The sequence below is a fragment of the Musa acuminata genome, chromosome BXJ3-2 (genome assembly GCF_036884655.1).
Source record: "Musa acuminata AAA Group cultivar baxijiao chromosome BXJ3-2, Cavendish_Baxijiao_AAA, whole genome shotgun sequence".
NCBI classification, from domain to species: Eukaryota; Viridiplantae; Streptophyta; class Magnoliopsida; order Zingiberales; family Musaceae; genus Musa; species Musa acuminata.
In genome coordinates this window covers 25566741-25583322 of record NC_088350.1, presented here as the reverse complement: position 1 = coordinate 25583322, position 16582 = coordinate 25566741, and the positions used below count along the sequence as shown (strand labels likewise).

General features: G+C 44.5%; 4 protein-coding genes across 5 annotated transcripts; 1 reads left to right on the top strand and 3 right to left on the bottom strand.

Annotated features, from left to right (window-relative positions):
* Nucleotides 1–1239: 1239 nt before the first annotated feature.
* Nucleotides 1240–3561, bottom strand: LOC135632017 (uncharacterized). Its single transcript, XM_065140286.1, has 2 exons — nt 2273–3561; nt 1240–2179 (listed from the first exon to the last, which is right to left on the bottom strand). The coding sequence occupies exons 1-2, from the start codon at nt 3502–3504 to the stop codon at nt 1543–1545; spliced, it is 1869 nt and encodes a 622-aa protein (XP_064996358.1). The 5' UTR covers nt 3505–3561; the 3' UTR covers nt 1240–1542.
* Nucleotides 3562–6807: 3246 nt separating this feature from the next.
* LOC135631552 (transcription factor PHYTOCHROME INTERACTING FACTOR-LIKE 15-like) lies at nt 6808–8239 on the bottom strand. The gene is made up of 5 exons (XM_065139285.1): nt 7919–8239; nt 7759–7836; nt 7587–7652; nt 7311–7376; nt 6808–7233 (listed from the first exon to the last, which is right to left on the bottom strand). Exons 1-5 carry the CDS (start codon nt 8237–8239, stop codon nt 6808–6810), a joined length of 957 nt encoding a protein of 318 aa, XP_064995357.1.
* Nucleotides 8240–8716: 477 nt separating this feature from the next.
* Nucleotides 8717–9984, bottom strand: LOC135631028 (reticulon-like protein B9). The gene is made up of 5 exons (XM_065138396.1): nt 9899–9984; nt 9644–9824; nt 9227–9368; nt 9073–9142; nt 8717–8989 (listed from the first exon to the last, which is right to left on the bottom strand). The coding sequence occupies exons 1-5, from the start codon at nt 9966–9968 to the stop codon at nt 8820–8822; spliced, it is 633 nt and encodes a 210-aa protein (XP_064994468.1). The 5' UTR covers nt 9969–9984; the 3' UTR covers nt 8717–8819.
* Nucleotides 9985–11796: 1812 nt separating this feature from the next.
* On the top strand, nt 11797–15459 carry LOC135582224 (rust resistance kinase Lr10-like). Of its 2 annotated transcripts, XR_010494240.1 has the most exons (4): nt 11797–12741; nt 13095–13120; nt 13205–14530; nt 14731–15459. XR_010494240.1 is itself a non-coding variant. In XM_065138361.1 (3 exons), exons 1-3 carry the CDS (start codon nt 11906–11908, stop codon nt 14368–14370), a joined length of 2028 nt encoding a protein of 675 aa, XP_064994433.1. In that variant the 5' UTR covers nt 11797–11905; the 3' UTR covers nt 14371–14582. The 2 variants fall into 2 exon arrangements, 1 of the variants encoding a protein (XP_064994433.1); XM_065138361.1 differs by lacking the exon at nt 14731–15459 and having other exon boundaries at nt 13205–14582.
* The last annotated feature ends 1123 nt before the right edge of the window (nt 15460–16582 follow it).

The window sequence follows — 16582 nt, the reverse complement described above, 5'->3', positions numbered from 1 at the left end:
GAAGCAACAAGGGAGCTGCTTCAAGTATGTAGAATTGTTCTCAATCAAATGGTGTAGCTCGTGCTTCATTTATCCGTGCGGTCTACATCCCCAATCCATATTTAGTGCCTCAAGAAGAGAGAGAGAGAGAGAGAGAGAGAGAGAGAGAGAGAGAGCCTGGGAGAGGGAATCAAATGTTTCTCGATCAGTCTTCTAAGCTTCTCTTTTCAACATGCAGTTCCTTTTGCGTGCACTCTTCTTCTCCTCTCTTGACTCTACTTCAATTATTGGATATGTCGAGGCTCGAGGTTGCAGAAACATTATATGACCGACTTGAATTCGCTGAAGAGTTGATCAGTAATCCTCGAGGAGGAGAAGGGGTGAAGGTCAAGAGAAGGATATGGTTTCTGTGGTCCATTGCCTTGTTGTTTCCACCATGGAGCAACTAAAATTTTCTGCAATAAGAGGGGCATAGGTGGATAGGACTGCTCAGTTCAATGCAGCATAAGGTCTATGTCAGTGTTTGAGCCACTAAAAGGCTTCACCTTTGACCAGAAAAACACTTCCAGCATCTTCTTCTCCACTGTTGTTGAAGGGCATCCAAAGCCAATCACCAGAATCTAGAATAATTGCCTAAATTCCAGCTCCATCATATGAAAATGTTTACCTATAGCAAGTTCATATTAAATAAATCAAATGTTTTCTATGCTTAATGTCACAATTCAGTCGTCTACAGGTGAGTCTCTTATCTGTTAGGTCAGTTCTAATGCTATTTATCATGAAGTTGATGATAGTAGACATATTCTAGTCTATGAATTGGTGTCGAACTAAATGGTAATCTGATACTTAATGTGATCGAATGCCAACCAGCTCTTTGGTTGTGCCAAACATCAGAACTCACCTGGGATGTGAGCAGCAGTCACTGCAATCCAGGTTGGATTGCCAGTTTGCCACACCCACATCCCTCAGCTCCTGGTACACTGATTGCTTGTTCCACAAAGAATGAATGACATCCTTCCACCAAAATATGCATCACTGTCATCTCCAAGTCAAATGATAGAAACAGACAAACAGGTATGGGGGCTTTCTCATTCCAAAAGTAAGAAGGGTATCTCGGGACTTCATGAGCCACCAGAGCTTCTTTAATGCAGATTGTGAGAACCCAGAGGTCGTAGCTCAAACACATACTCCACAAGAGAAAGAGAATTCAAGAACAGTAGCAAGCCTTATCAGTATTGTTCTGCAGTATAACTCTGCAAATTAATAGAGAACTACTGTATAATTTATTGATAGATGACAAGTCCAGAATTAACATGAAAGTAATCTGCTCCAAGAGCAAAGATTATTTGCACCAAGGACTCGTGGATGAAACCCTGAGTCCAGTGACAAGATGACACAAGAACAGGGACAGAGAGACATTTAGAAACACAGGACAATACTACTGATGACATAGCTCATATTAACAGTAGAGTAAGAATATATAAGCTTACTAAAATTCCACTCACCTCCTGCAGAATCTATTCCTTCTTCCTTCGATGCTTTGCCGGGGATTACCAACCGGGATCATGATGCTCTGGTTGCCTTGGCATCAGCTGGAGCCAATGCCGGCGGTGGAGTAGCCTGTGAGTAGTACATCTGAGGCTGGGAATGATCAGCAGCAAATTGATAGCCGTAGTTAGACATCGATGCAGGGGAGTGAGCAATTTGGTGGTGCTGCACGACATGATACCCCATTCCGGCATAGGTGGGAATTTGGTCAGCCTTGGGGAGGACTTGAGGTACCGGCATGGAGGGTTTTGCCCCCGAAGATATCGAATTGGCATCTGCCAAATTGATCGGCGGAGTCTGATGAACGGGATAGTAGTACAGGGGAAGATGGGGATCGTAGGGGTGAACTTGCGGAGATTGCTGAATTGTGTGGGCAGCAATAGGGAAGTAAGAGGGGACGGGGATCACTACGCCGGTTGCAGGGTGGTGGATGTAATGGGAATTCGCCGGAATGTACTGATGCTGCTGCTGCTGATGATGATGATGATGAAGCTGGGGATAGAACTGTTGCTGTTGGAATTGCTCCAGCTGAGTTGAAGCCAATTGGTAGCCGGCAGCATCTGTGGCTGAAATCGAAACGTGGTGGCTCGGAATCGAAGAGACCGTCGCGAGTTCCCGCTTTGGATCGAGGGTGGCATTTGAGTATGTTGTTCTAGATGAAGAGATCAAAGTGCAATTTTTTTTTGGTGAAAAGCATTCCAAAATTGCAACTTTTATTTAGAGAAGTCGGGAAAAGGAGCTGCACCTTGATCCTGAGTCGGAGATTGGGGATTCGACCTTGTTTGGTTTCGAAGACTGCGGCGGCGGGAGCGGCTTCTGGATGCTACCATGGTCGGACTTCTCGTCATCGGAGGAGAATGCTCTGCTGGGGTTTTCGGTGGGGGAGATGGTCGAGGTGGACGCTGAGGAAGCCAAAAGGGATATCGGTGGAGGGGGTTGGAGTTGGAGTTGGGGACTGTACGATGATTCCTTGAATTCATTGTCCAGCCTCTGTCCGCCTGCAGCAGCGGCTGCAGCGGAGAGGTTCATCTGGGCGAAGTGGCCCTCGAGGCCGGTGATACCGAGATCGGGTGGGCGGTCATCGGGTCGGACGAGGATGGGCGGGAGATTGGACAGGGAAGGCGCGGAGGAGGCCGATCCGAAGGAGGAAGCCGTGTCGAGCATCGGTGAGTCCGGGACGGACTGAACGTCCTGACCGTGGCGAGCGTGCTTGCCGGACGAGTCCAGGAGAGAGAGGACGAGCTGCTCAGGCCGCTCCGAGGGGTCTCCTCCGCGTCCTGAGGCGGCGATTGCGGCGCCGCCGCCTACGGAGTAGACGGAGGCGTCATCCTCGAGGCCGAGGAGGCAGTTGACCGAGGCGGAGTCGGAGGAGAGGCCGTGGGCGAGGCCGTTGATCCCCATCCCGTTCATGGCGCTATTGAGCGCGTCCACGAACCAAGTCTCTGACTTGGAGTCATCCAGGAGCGACCCGATCGAGGACGTTGGAGACGTCTCAGTCTTAGAGGGGAACAGGAAGAGGCGGAGGCGAGAGGAGCGGGTGGAGCCGCCGGTGCCGGCGGCGGATGATGCAAGGATGCGGTCGTACTCTTCGACCATGTTGTCGAGGTCCTCGTCGGTGGCGACGGAAATGAGCGAGTCGAGGTCCTCGTTGGGGAGCTGGTACTTGAGGGAGAAGGCACGGCCGCCATGGAGGTTGCGGGAGAGCATGGTGGACAGGTCGGCGAGGGAGGAGTGGCGGTCGACGACGACGATGCGCGTCTCGCCGCCAAGGTAGCAGAGAGACTTGTCGGTGGGCCGGGGGACGATGCGGCCGCCGTAGCTGCACATGAGGCGGAGGCGCCCGCCGGCGGTGGCATCGGAGGAGGAAAAGGGTGCCTCGTCCAAGGAATCGCCGCCACGGGAGCGGGGGGATGAGTCGACGGAGTCTACAAAACGGAGGCCGCCAGTGCCGGCGCCGGCGGCAGCCACTGTGTCCATCGAATAGTCGTGCGTGGGGATCGCGGGACTTGGGAGGAGTGAAAGATGGCGGTGGTTGTCTGCTGCTTTATATTCCCACGTATTCGCATGTCAAATTGTGTATTAATGTGTTGTAACGTCAAGATTTAATGCATATTTTTTATATATCCATATACCTTATACCTACCTACATTCCTATATTTTTCATCTTTATTGCTCTAATTTTAAATTTAACTCATATATGAATATCAACATAGAACCTAAGAATATATATATATATATTCTAATTTATGCCAATTGTTTGTCATTTGACTATTGCTTAAAATTTTAGTTAATATGACGTCAATAAGAATGTATTCTTTTATAAGTTTATAATATATAGGTTTAGGTCAGTTCAGAGTTTTGATTTAATTTAGATTGATTTACTTTGAAACCAAATTGGTTAAATATGGATTCAATAAATTAAAAAAAATTATGTATGCTGTATGCTGAATTTTGTTAACTATTTATAGTTTAATAAAATTTTAATTTGAATTAATAATGGAGATTGAGATTGATTTTAATATGAGTTATGTTGTAAAAGAAAAATGGGTGTGAGGGGAATCATTTACAGTAATATTAATTATTATCATTTTTTTAGGAATTATAATTCATTTGTTAATATGACAAGACAACTAACTCATTAATTTGATGAATTTAAGTTGTATGATTCAAAGTATTTAAATCAAAATAATAATAATAATCTATTATAGTTGCAGAGATTTAAGAAAAACAAGAGAGATTATTTATACTTAAGATCTCATGATTGTTAGTGACTTGAGTGTTTAAGGTAGTTACAAAGATGATGCAACTATATGCTAATGAGATGGCTCAATTATGTGTTGAAATGACATAATTATGTTAATAGTCCATCGACGTGTAGCTCAACTACTCGTCGAGATTGCGTAACGGTATGACTTAATCATTATTGAGATGATATAATTGTCCCCTTGTGTAATTTCATTGGCTAAGATGACAACCTTTGTTATCGAGATGGTTGTATAAATGTTCTTTTTATTCTCTGTCAATAGTTATATGAAGTAACTCGAAATTATATGAAGTATCCTAATACACAATGAAATCAATTTTAATACCAAAATTAATGTGATTGAAAAATCAATAAAATCTATAAATTCGATCGAATCTAATATCACATCTTGGGCAGTATACCCCTGTTTTTAGCTTTACGCAAACCTATCTGATCTCATCTACTCCTAAGAATGAGATGAACATCAAAGATGCGTCAGTTGTGAGATGCGTAAGTGCTTAGGTTCGAGTGAGAAGCATTGGGGTCAAAGCTATCCTCCTTTTCCTTACTACAGTGAATCCCATGTTCCATCCCATGAAGTCCACCACCCACAGAGTGACAGAGACACGCCACCAGTTGTTGTTGAGAAGCTCCACGGCCAACTTTGTTCATCCGTGTCATGGGTGGAGAGTCCCTGCTCCTCATCTCTGCAGCACAGCTTGGTGGGTGGGCTCCTCTCACTTCCTTGTGGAGGCTGATGACTGCGAAAGCTATCCATCATGTACAGAACCTGACCTCCTGCAATTTCTTTTGGTAGTTTAATACCTCAATTTTGCCTGATAGTAAGAGTTACATAAATGTCAGTCGATCGATTCATTAGATTAGAGTGAATAGATAGAAATGATACATCAATAATAGAATGGAGTAGATTTTTTGATGCTTAAGGTAGATCAGCATGATAATTTCATTTATAATGAAATGGACATACTTTGTATTTGCCTAATTCCATGTACCTCTCTCTCTCTCTCTCACGCACACACCTTAAACGAAAAAAAAAGTGGAGTGTGAGAAAGAGAAAGGGAGCTGATAAGCTAAACAAACAGCAGGTCCAATGTCACCAGACTGAGCCACTTTGTCCAGTAGCTCTCCCAGTCTTCTTCCTCCACAGCTGATCACGAGAAGAGGAGATTGAACGGTGACTCGTGGGGTTGGACATGACATAGAGTGCATCTCAAAATGGGTGGGTCAATGGGAGGTGGAGACGAGGCCATAAATGTCTCTGTAGCAGAGATGTCTCCCATCACCTCCCTCACTGCACTGCTCTGCTCTGGTTTTTCTCCTTGTGTTTGTCTGATCTCTTTGTTTCATTTTTCACCCTGCACTTGGTGGACCATGGAAGGCAAATCGAGGCTGGATTTGATACGGTGGAACCCAAGTGGATTTCATGCCTTTTCCTCCATCTCAATCAAAGTAATGGTCAGAGCCTCAGACAAGAGTACTAAAATCCACTCAGACTCTCTTGAAAGATAGCTCACAGTAAGACTAAACAAGAAAGAGTGTCCAAAGCAATTGGATCGCATGAAGCATCAACCGACCCCAACTCGCTCGAATTAGATTAATCTATTATTGTGGCAAGGTGCTTCAAGCTATTGTGGTTTTTGTTCATGATAAGTACTATCATTCTATCTAAAAGCTTAAGTTGCAAGCGTTCATGATGAGTTCCATTAATGCTTAAATTGAAATCAGCAGAACTAGGCATGCGACACAAAAAGTAAGAGTAAGACGTGATGCACTATAGTTGTATGATCTGGGGAGTCTCAATTTCTTCACCTATGACGGTTCTTCTCGAGAGTGACGAAGTTGGTGATGTTATATGCCGCTGGGGAAAGAAGTCGGTGATCTTTTCCTCGAGGGAGAGAGACAAAGGAAGGAGTGCCAGAGAGTTATAATGAATGCGATTGTGTAACTTCAGGTCGCTGTATGCTGACGATGATTGCACTCACCACTTCCATCCACAGGTGTTCGACGACAGTGGTCGAGGATGATGTGGTAAATGCGTCTATATATAGAGCAAAAGATCGTTTATTCTCTTGCAATCCTGTTTCTTGGGATGTAATGCTGATAAGTACGTAAGAGGAGGAGGTATCCACCACATTACCACATTACTAATGGTGATGTTGTCTTGTTATATACGTGAAAAAGGTCGTCTCTGCTGCAACAGAGCAAGCACAGGTCGGGTGTTCCTCTACATGGCGAGAGCTTTGCTTGAGGTGAAGTCCATGGCTGTTGACATTGCCTGCTACCAACAGATGTATATATCATCACATCATAAGATGCATGCAGTAGTGAGCAGTAGTGATTTAAACTATTACGAACCTCCTTGGGAGTTGCACTGCAAAAGCCATCGTTTTCCGAAGCAAATTGATATCAAGTCAACATGTCAAGATGTACTCGAGCATGATCCAGAAAAGTTCGACCGCTGAGATATAGAAACAATGAACTTTTAGCTGCTGCAAATTACTCGGACGTCAAACAACTCAAGAGAGGGAGACAGGAGCCATTGCCTGCGTAGCTCCGTTGACCGCCGCACTGCTTGGCTCAGATTGGTTAATGGAGTGGAAGAGTTCAGCCTGCAAAGCTTGGCTACAAACAGCGGTTGATGGTGACAAAGTTGGAAGCTCCTGTGATGCGGTGTACGGCCAGTAATGCATCGCCATTGGTGATTGGAAATGTGAGATGGGGCTGACTGCGGCCATTGGCACCAAGCTGGTTGCTGGAAACGAAGAGGAAGGCGGAGACAAGCCTGTGGAAGAAGCCATGCCGGGTACTCCCATCCCGATGCCCATGTTCATGCCGAGGTTGAGTCCGGCGGCGGGGAAGGGAGAGAAATGAGGCATTCTCGGGCAGGGCATTGCAGGAGGAGACACAAATGGAGCAGGATATATGCCACCCCCTGACATGATCTGGAGTGACCAAAAGGAAGAGAGGGTGGGTGATTGCAAGACCAAAGAATCATGGATGTGCGGCATGCTTTTCTTACTTGTAGTTGCTGTTGCAGGGATTTGATGTACCCAATGGCCTCTTCTAGCAGAGATGCTCTATGCAGCTGCAGTACAAAGAAAACATTGTCGGTGAACATATAGTCAATTTGCATCTGAATAAAATGTTAGAAATTGATTTCATGGTCGACACATTGCACTGCACAACCTAAGAAAAGCTGAAATAGTCACTGAGACATGAGTTGTTGAAGAGCCTTCAACCTGTCCTTCATGCAAACAGATGAAAACAGGCGGTGTGTGTCATGTAGAAGACTTACTTTATGTGAATTGGGTATGAGTTCTTGCAGTGCCTTCAGCTTCTCCTTTATCCTCTCTCTCCTCCTCTGCTCCAAGAGAGACAAGAGACGGAAGTAAATAAGAGGGTGCCACTTCCAACCCAGGGAGAAGAAGAAGAAGAAGAAACAGGAACGAATGCAGCTCCTTGCTTACTCTCTCGGTGAGATTATGCATCTCCGACGTGCGGTTTCGTTTCCGTTTCCGCGGCGGCTTGCTCCTCGCATCCACCTCCTGCTTCAAAGAAGAGAAATGGCAACAGCGGTCACAGAACAGACATCTCGCAAGAAGACAAATCCAAGAGCTGCTCTATTACTTCGCTGGGACAGCCGGGAGTGTCGTTTGCGACGGCAGGGATGCTCTTCATGCCGCTGGAACTCTCCTTCTCGACGTCCTCCGAGCTGTCGGCAGCGTCGCTGACCCCGACGCCGACGCTGACTCTGGCAGCGAGAACAGGGTGAGGTGCACAGTGAGCCCCGCTCGCCGGAGAGAGCGGGCCGAAGAACTCCGAGAAGAAGTCCATCTCCGAAGCTGCAATAACGCTCGGGGGCCGGCGGACGGCCATGGTGTCGTCGTCTCCGCCGGCGCCGGCGTGGCTCCTAAACGGTGGGCTACGGTTCATGGTGCTCTGCCGCATGCCTTCCACTGCGCGGCGGACGAACTCGGATAGGTAGAAAGAGAGAGAGGGAAAGTGGGACGTCGTAGGCGGTGGCATGCGGTGGATAGGTGTCGAGAAAGCACGCTGAAACGTCATGGGATTGGAAATGGAGATGAAGAGCGGCCGGTGAGGTGGCGACCGCTGGACTCGGCCGAGGGAGTCGCAGTGTTCTTCGCGGCTGCAAAGGTGACACGAAGCCACCATCCTTGGACTGTTCGTGTACTGAGATTCACCCGTTTGCATGCAACACTGTCTACGAATTCCGATCGCCTCCTACTACGGCTTATCTTTTCTGAAACCTCAGGGAAGAATGCACACGTCTCAAGAACTAGCGAACTCATCGTCCCCAAAGAATCCTTACTCCCCAACAGATGCAGGAAGAGCCATCACCGGCAGATCCGTGTGCTCAAGTGTTCATTGTTTTAGGAAGAACCATACATGTCAACACACACTCCATTATAATTAGAACGCTATTTTATCTTACACACTGGCTTGGCAGTTTAATTTCATGCATGTTAAATCTCCTATTAACATATAATTTAGCAGTTCCTGCTGCATCTCAGTTGGATTTGTTTGCCTTGGCCGGTCCTCTGGGAATTTTCTCGAGGACCTTCGAATTGGCTTTCTTGAACAGCTGCTGGAGGCCGTCAATTCCCATGGCGGCTGCATGATCCACTTCACGTTCATATCGCTCGTACAAAGCCGGCAGAGTCAGCGCGCAAAGAAGAACTGAAAGTGAAGGCAATGCCTCTCGGTGAGACGCAATCAAACTTGGTCATCTCTTTAACTGTGACGACAGTGGTTATGCTCACCGAAAAATAGGAGATTTATGGAGCTGCAGCAGTTTCCTATCGCCGAGATGATCCAGAGAGAGATGATTGTCTGTAGAACATGGTTGTGCACTTGCGGTGCCATCAAGAAAGCCAAAGAAAGACTAGTAGGCTAATGAAAAGAGGATCTTTTTACCAAGAGGAACAGTCTGAGATCATTGCCACCTGCAATACCATGGAGTATGGAGAGGCTGTGACTGAGATAGGAATGGAAGAGCAGTGCCCCTCTCCTGAAGGCTTGCTCAGATAAGATGAGCTCAGGGATCTTCGGAGGTGTCCTGGAATCAAAAGTAGTTGCACGTAATTTACTGCCAAACTAAACAACTTGAGCTGCTAAATTCAATACAAGACAAGAATTAAACTTAGTTGTGCAAATATGGAACTTATGAGCAGCTTCCTTCTGAAGTATTGCTGTCGATGTGTTAAATTCTCCTTGTCGATCAGGACATGGTTCCATTAGTATCATATCAATCTCAAGAACACCATGCATGCAGAAAGAAGAAGAAGAAGAAGAAGATGAAGAAACGCGAAGAATGAGATCAAAGGGGATTACAGGTCAAGCAGAGCTGCACCATTGGACCATATGAAGACGAGAAGCATTGCTGCTATCGAGATGTGGCAAAGAAGTGGCAGGAGATTGTACTCCATGACCTCGAAGAGCAGCCACACAACAGTGACCGCAACGAGTATAGCTGCAGACAAGCGTTTGTCTCTCCATAGGACGATACCAGCAACTACACAGCCACGATTTGGATTCCTATTAACTCTGTTTTGTCAGAAGATTAAAATGAACAGCAAAGAGAGTTACCTTTTCCTCCACCTAAAACATCACGAAGAGGTCTTTCCCTGCCAAAGAGCTTCTTTTGGCCCGAAGACATGTTTCTGGGATTTCTGATGCTGTGCTTTAGCCTTCGGAACTGTGGTTGCTGCTTCTTATAACTAAGTTGATACTATCCTCTGTGGCCAAGGAACATGACATGGGAAGAAAGGGATAACGTATTCTTAGTCTATGGTTTCGGTGAGAGAATAAGTTCACCATCAACCATCTTTTCTATATATATATATATATATAAAGATATCAAATTTCTGAGTATGATTACCGGTTGTGAAATATGGTAGAATCATTTCCTATATAATTGATGTCACACTCTTGAATTCCCGTAGGAGCTATCTATCCTAAATGGGGCCTAAATGTCTGTGTCATCTTTATTCTTGCATCGTAATGAAGTGAAATCATGCATTGATTCTTACTTAGGGGCATTACACAAGCATGTTAAGACATCGCAACGAGGCAATGCCTACCCAAAAAAGGAATGGCTACTAATTCAGGACGGAAGTAAAGATTAGCATATGTGATCTTATTTTTATATGCAAAGAGATTGTTCGACTTCACACAGTCTTCCTAAAATGATTCGCTTATTTTAGACTTATTTTACTGGCAAAAATTGAGTAAAATTATTTTAATAAATCAGATCGAGAATACAAAATACCTCTGATTTGTTCTTAAATATGAAAAATTATAAATTTATTATTATTTTATTTTATAAATGATTCTCACCACAACTACATAAGAAAACAAATTCAATATATAAAAATAATTCAAGCTCGGTCGGACCTAAGGAGTTGAAGTTGGCAATATCTAGAAAATTATTAGGATGAATTGTTGATATATGTGTGCTTGGAAGCCTTTTAATTTGTTCATCATCATCATCATCCCTCGTATTTGCTTCAACAATGCAATCAGATTTAAAATCCTCTCCAATTGGTACCAATCCAATTTCATCTCCGATTGCAGTGACCAGTCCCCTTTGTTATTTCATCACATCTCGATCATCCACTGATACGCCTTGGGATATTAAATAAAGCTTACATCGACAGATGATCTCTCAAGCGAGTAAGTGAGGTGTTACAACGGAGAGGATTCATTGGCTTATTATTAATAGTTAATAAGGATGATTTTATCGTTCATCTACTACCGGTGGACAGGCTGGAGATCATTAGTCCATCGATAATTGTCTTATCTTATTAAGATATAAGATGGTTCCAGTAAGAAGACCTAACGATCATGTATAAAAAGGAACCTATTAGCTCACACGAAGGAGGGACTCTCTACACATTAACTTAGGCATACAGTTTACACTGTTGTCTTCTCCCCTTTGTTGACTTTAAGCATCAGACGAACGGCTCTGGACACTCCCCAATGTTGGCTTGTCATGCATGATCGGATAGGAGGCGACTCCGCTATCAAAATGCAATCATGAGACAACCCTAAGGACACCTAGATGATCCATCCCCAAGGATGAACATTACAAACAGGAAGATCCTAGACTATTTATCCGATCATCCCAAAGCAGGTCCATGCCAACAAAACAGCTTCCAACCAGACTTCCTATGTGCTATCACCTCACCACGTCAATCGCATCAGCTAGAAAAAGACACCTGAATGAATTTACTGTATATTCACCGTACTCATAACACCATCAATAGTAAAACATTTATCACACATTTATAAATCAAATAGTGATGACTTATTCAATATAATTCTATATATTATTTATTTTGTTTTGTTAACTTTTCTAACTTATGATAGAATAATGTTAAACCTCTTAATATAGTAAATTAAAATTTAAAAAATTGATTTGTTTTAAATAAAATTTTGATTTTTTTGGCATGTGATAATATAGTATTTGTGTTGGTATTGTGTCCAACAAAAGTCCAGTCTACTCTGCCAATAGTTTATCGCAGCCATCATGGAAGGCCGATTGCTGAAGAGGCAGGCCTTCGCTTCGCTGACGTTGAACACTAGCTGGACGCAATGGTGCCCCTGACCTCCTCCTTCCTCTTCACCACCGCCACCATCTTCTCCTTCTTGTTTCTGTACCTCCCAACCCTCTCCACGTCGCAGAACAACTATTCCTACTTCTACGAAGCCTGCAAGCCGCATGTTTGCGGCACCGTGGCGGTCACCTTCCCCTTCTTCTCCACCGAGCCCTTTTGCGGCCTCCCCGGATTCATGATTACCTGCGACCCCTCCTCCTCTCTCCCCACCATCACTTTCTCTGACCGTCCCTACCAGGTGAACACGATCTCCCTCGATGATTCCTTGCTCTTGGTGTCCGACTCCCAACTTGCCCAACAGCTCCGCTCCAACTCCTGCGACGCCGCCGGCTTGCGCAACCACTTCCTCCCTGCCACCGGCTTCGCTTCCTTCCAGATCCCCAACTGGATCTCCTACCTCAACTTCTCCTGGTGCCATCGCGACGGGGGTCCGCTTCCTCCCAACTTCACGAGCGAAACCGTCAAGTACGGTGGCTGCCAAGGGAACACCAGCCTTTACTTCCTGTCAGGGACGTTGAACAACGACACCATGCTTCCGGCGGCGTGCGACCATGCGTTGCTGCCCATACTGCTCACGAGCATCGTTGAGGCTAATCTCACGCTGGCGAAGCTCAGGAATTCCAGCGTGGTGCAGTGGGACTATCTCTTTCCCTTACTGGACAAAGGGTTCGCGCTGCAGTGGGATTATAACGACACAAACTGCTCGGTTTGCCAGGACTCCGGCGGCCGGTGCGGCTACAACCAGACCACCAGGGAGCCGCTGTGCTTTTGCAAGGACAGATGCAATCGAGATGGAAATGTTGGCGCTACCAAGTAAGACTTTTCGTCTCTTATCTCTATTCACCTCTCTCATGGAAAGAATAAGCACGTCTCTTTGGCGGTGAAAGATCCACTTGGAATAGTTTGAGCCACGAAACCGTGCACGCAACGGAGAAGTCATATAGAAATTGAGTTCTCCATCATAGTCAAACAACAAGCACTCTGGACCAAGATGGAAAAGTTCCCATTGTCCCAGTCAACTATTTATGCCCCAGTCCTAATAAGTTCATCATCACGTCATTTGTGTCCTTGCTATGGTAGTAGTGTCTTAAACTCCACTGTAGTCATTTGCATAGATGCAGGGTTTGTTGTGTTTAATTTGTGGATGATGATACTTCTCCCTGCAGGTTTGGCACATGGAAGATCGTTCTAGGTAAATCGTCTCCAGAATCTTTCTGTGTGAGTTCTGTTTCCGGCACTGTTCTTATACAGTACTCTTGTTTGATCATGCAAGCAGCTGCAGTTGTCCCAACAGCATTCCTAGCAGGGCTCTTCGCATTCGTCAAGTTCAAAGAGAAAGGGGCGTCACTCTTTCACCGTCTGATCAGGAAGAGAAGCACGAGACCAAGCGGCGACTCTGAGATCAAGGAGTTCATCAGCGACTACAAATCGATGCTGACCACAGAATACTCGTACGCCGACGTGAGAAAAATCACAAATGGGTTCAAGGAAAAGCTTGGGGAAGGAGGCTACGGCAATGTTTACAAGGGGAAGCTCCCAAATGGACTTCTGGTAGCTGCCAAGGTGTTGGAGAAGACCAAAGGCAATGGCCAGGACTTCGTGAACGAAGTGGCCACCATCGGTCGAATTCACCATGTGAATGTCATCCGGCTTCTAGGCTTCTGCTGCGACGGCACGCGCCGAGCTCTGTTCTACGAACTCATGCCCAGAGGATCGTTAGCTGATTTGATATCCAAGGAAGAGATGCGACAGAAGCTGGGTGCTCAAAGACTGCTCGACATCGCTCTTGGAATCGCCCGGGGCGTCGAGTATCTCCACAACGGGTGCGAGAAAAGAATTCTGCATTTGGACATCAAGCCTCAGAACGTCTTGCTGGACAGCAGGTTGCAGCCCAAGATTTCAGACTTCGGATTGGCGAGATCGTACTCTCGAAAGGACAGCAGCGTCTCTTTGACAGGCGCCCGAGGTACCGTCGGCTACATAGCCCCCGAAGTGTTCTTGAGAAGCCTCGGGGGCGTCTCCCACAAGTCGGACGTGTACAGCTTCGGGATGCTTCTGCTGGAGATGGCCATGGGGAAGAAGGATGCGGCGGCAGAGACGGAGCGGTCCAGCGAGAATAAGTACTTCCCCGACTGGATCTACAATCAATTACAGGAGTGGCTGCGCGTGGACATGGAGGACGTGGTGGCGGTGGTGGAGGAGGATGTTGCCATACTGAAGAAGATGGTGATGGTGGGCTTGTGGTGCATACAGACCGATCCGGTTAGCCGTCCTTCCATGCTCGGAGTGGTAGAGATGCTCCGAGGGGCTGCCGAGCTCATCGACATGCCTCCGAAACCTCGCCTGTTCTCTCCCCCGAGGCAACAGCCGAAGGAGAGCACTAGCTACGGTGATGATGGCACACGGTCCTTCTATTACACATTCGAGAGCGAGTCGTGCTGATGGTAGCAGCAAGCCCAGCTGGTATCAGGTGGATCTCTTTTGAGCGTGGCACTCAGAACAGGGGAACACAGGAGGAAGGCTAAGAGAAGAAGGGGAGCTGTTCTTCTTGTTCCTTGTGCTTGCTGATCTGAAGCATCACAAGGGACTCCACTCAAATGCAGTAAGAAAGTTCTGAAACATATCCCCTTCTGTTCAAGATTTAATGTTTGATACTCCTGCGTGTGGAATTTGCTCATCAAAATAAGCAAGATTCTTTGCCAATCCAAACTTAATACCTAGATTTTGGTCAGTCAAATCTTACAAAAAGAAAGTCAACATGAAATATTAACGGATTTATCCCTGGAATTAATTTTGATTTAGAGAATATTTTCCCCTAACTACAAATGGCCGATGTACGGAGGAGGTTCGATCGGACCCGGTCCGGTTCACGAGGCATGACCCAACACGGACAGCGGATTCGGATTCGAACTTGCATCAAGTGGATCCAACTCACCGTTGGCTGCACTGCGCACGCCGAGAATCCGTGTCCTGTCGGCCTTTTACGCCGAGCGGAAGAAAGCAGAACTATTGGATCCAAGAAAACCACAGCTTCGTCGGCTGGGCAATCCATGCAGGATCGAACGTCCATGGCGCATTCATCACCATTGCAGCAAAAGAGCATTTCTGCCTTCAAGACCGGCTAAGGAGAAGAAGATAGTTGGCAATGGTGGCGGTGACGGTGGTGGAGGAAGAGATACGAGTCATGGAGCAGAACCCCTGTAAGAAAACTACAGGTCTGGCTTGATCAAGCAGGTAATGAAGGCTTTAAACAGGCCCTCAATCGGCTGCACTTGATGAAATGGAAGCCCAATGGATAAACTCTTTATTAGCCAAGGCTTAAGCTTTGGTTGGTTGATAGCTTGGGTGGGTTTGTGTTTCAGTATTTAAATGTCTTAATCTTTCATCAAAGTCATTAAGACTATTTTTGTCAGATGATGAAGTAATCATGCTAGCCCAATTCAACGAAAGAAATGAGAATTTTTATTGATATTGTGTATAAGTTTATATGCAGAAGAAGAAATTACAAAATATAATAATTATATGATTTTATTAATTAATATATATAATATTTATTTAATTTTTTTTATCATTTAGAAGATCATGTTGAGATCATAATCCTTATTATTGATAATATTTATCATAAATTTTTATAATTTAAAATATGAGATATGAGAGATACATAATTCATTATTTTAAACTTTATTACGAATAAAGGCAAAATCAATAGTTATGTGCTTCATTCATTCGAGAGAGTGAAATATAGGACCGGTATAGATATGTTGCCTCAATATTATCACAATATATAGATGGATAATTGATAATATGATAAATAATTTATATAATAATGATTGAATCCAACAAAGTTCAATAGTTATAAAGTTCAATATTCATTCTCCATAGAAGATTTTACAATTCGTAGAAGATTTTATAATAGAGCGTTATTTTTTGAAACTCCAATAGATTGAATTGTGACCAATGAATATGATATAAGAACTAGTAGATGTCCTATCATTCTTATTACTTGTCCAATCAATATTTAAAAATATATAAAACAACGTACGAGTTCTTTCCAAAAAAATAAGCAATGATCAATAATGCCCTTAGTACCAAAGATGATATTTAATGGTTGTTCAATGGTTTGAAGTAGGCATGTGCATAAATTGAGATAATTTATTTATATAATGTTCAAACGAGTAAATGTCAAATATTATAAATTACCAATAACTTAACAATACTTAGTGGCATCACCGATATTAGTGCTATGGTCATCAATATATTTCTATTGGGAAAGAAATAGACTAATTACTACGTGGATGACTTGAACATTAAGAAAATAGTTGAGGACCCATGATCTTTGATAAAAAACTTATTTCTAAGTTGCTAAATAAATTGATTAATTATTATTGATTTATTACTTGTAATAATTAAGTCATATACGTAAACTAGTAAAAAAATATAATTATGCCCTCATGAGAATAAATAAATAATAAATTATTAAATTAATAATATGAAATCCAACTAAGACTAATAGGTTCGAAGTTTATGATACCAAGTACGAAGGGTCTACTTGAGATTATAAAGAGCCTTGTATAACTTGATATTATAAAGAGTCTTGTATAACTTAGATATATATTGAGGAAGATTCTGTTCAATAAAACGTATAAGTTAGTTG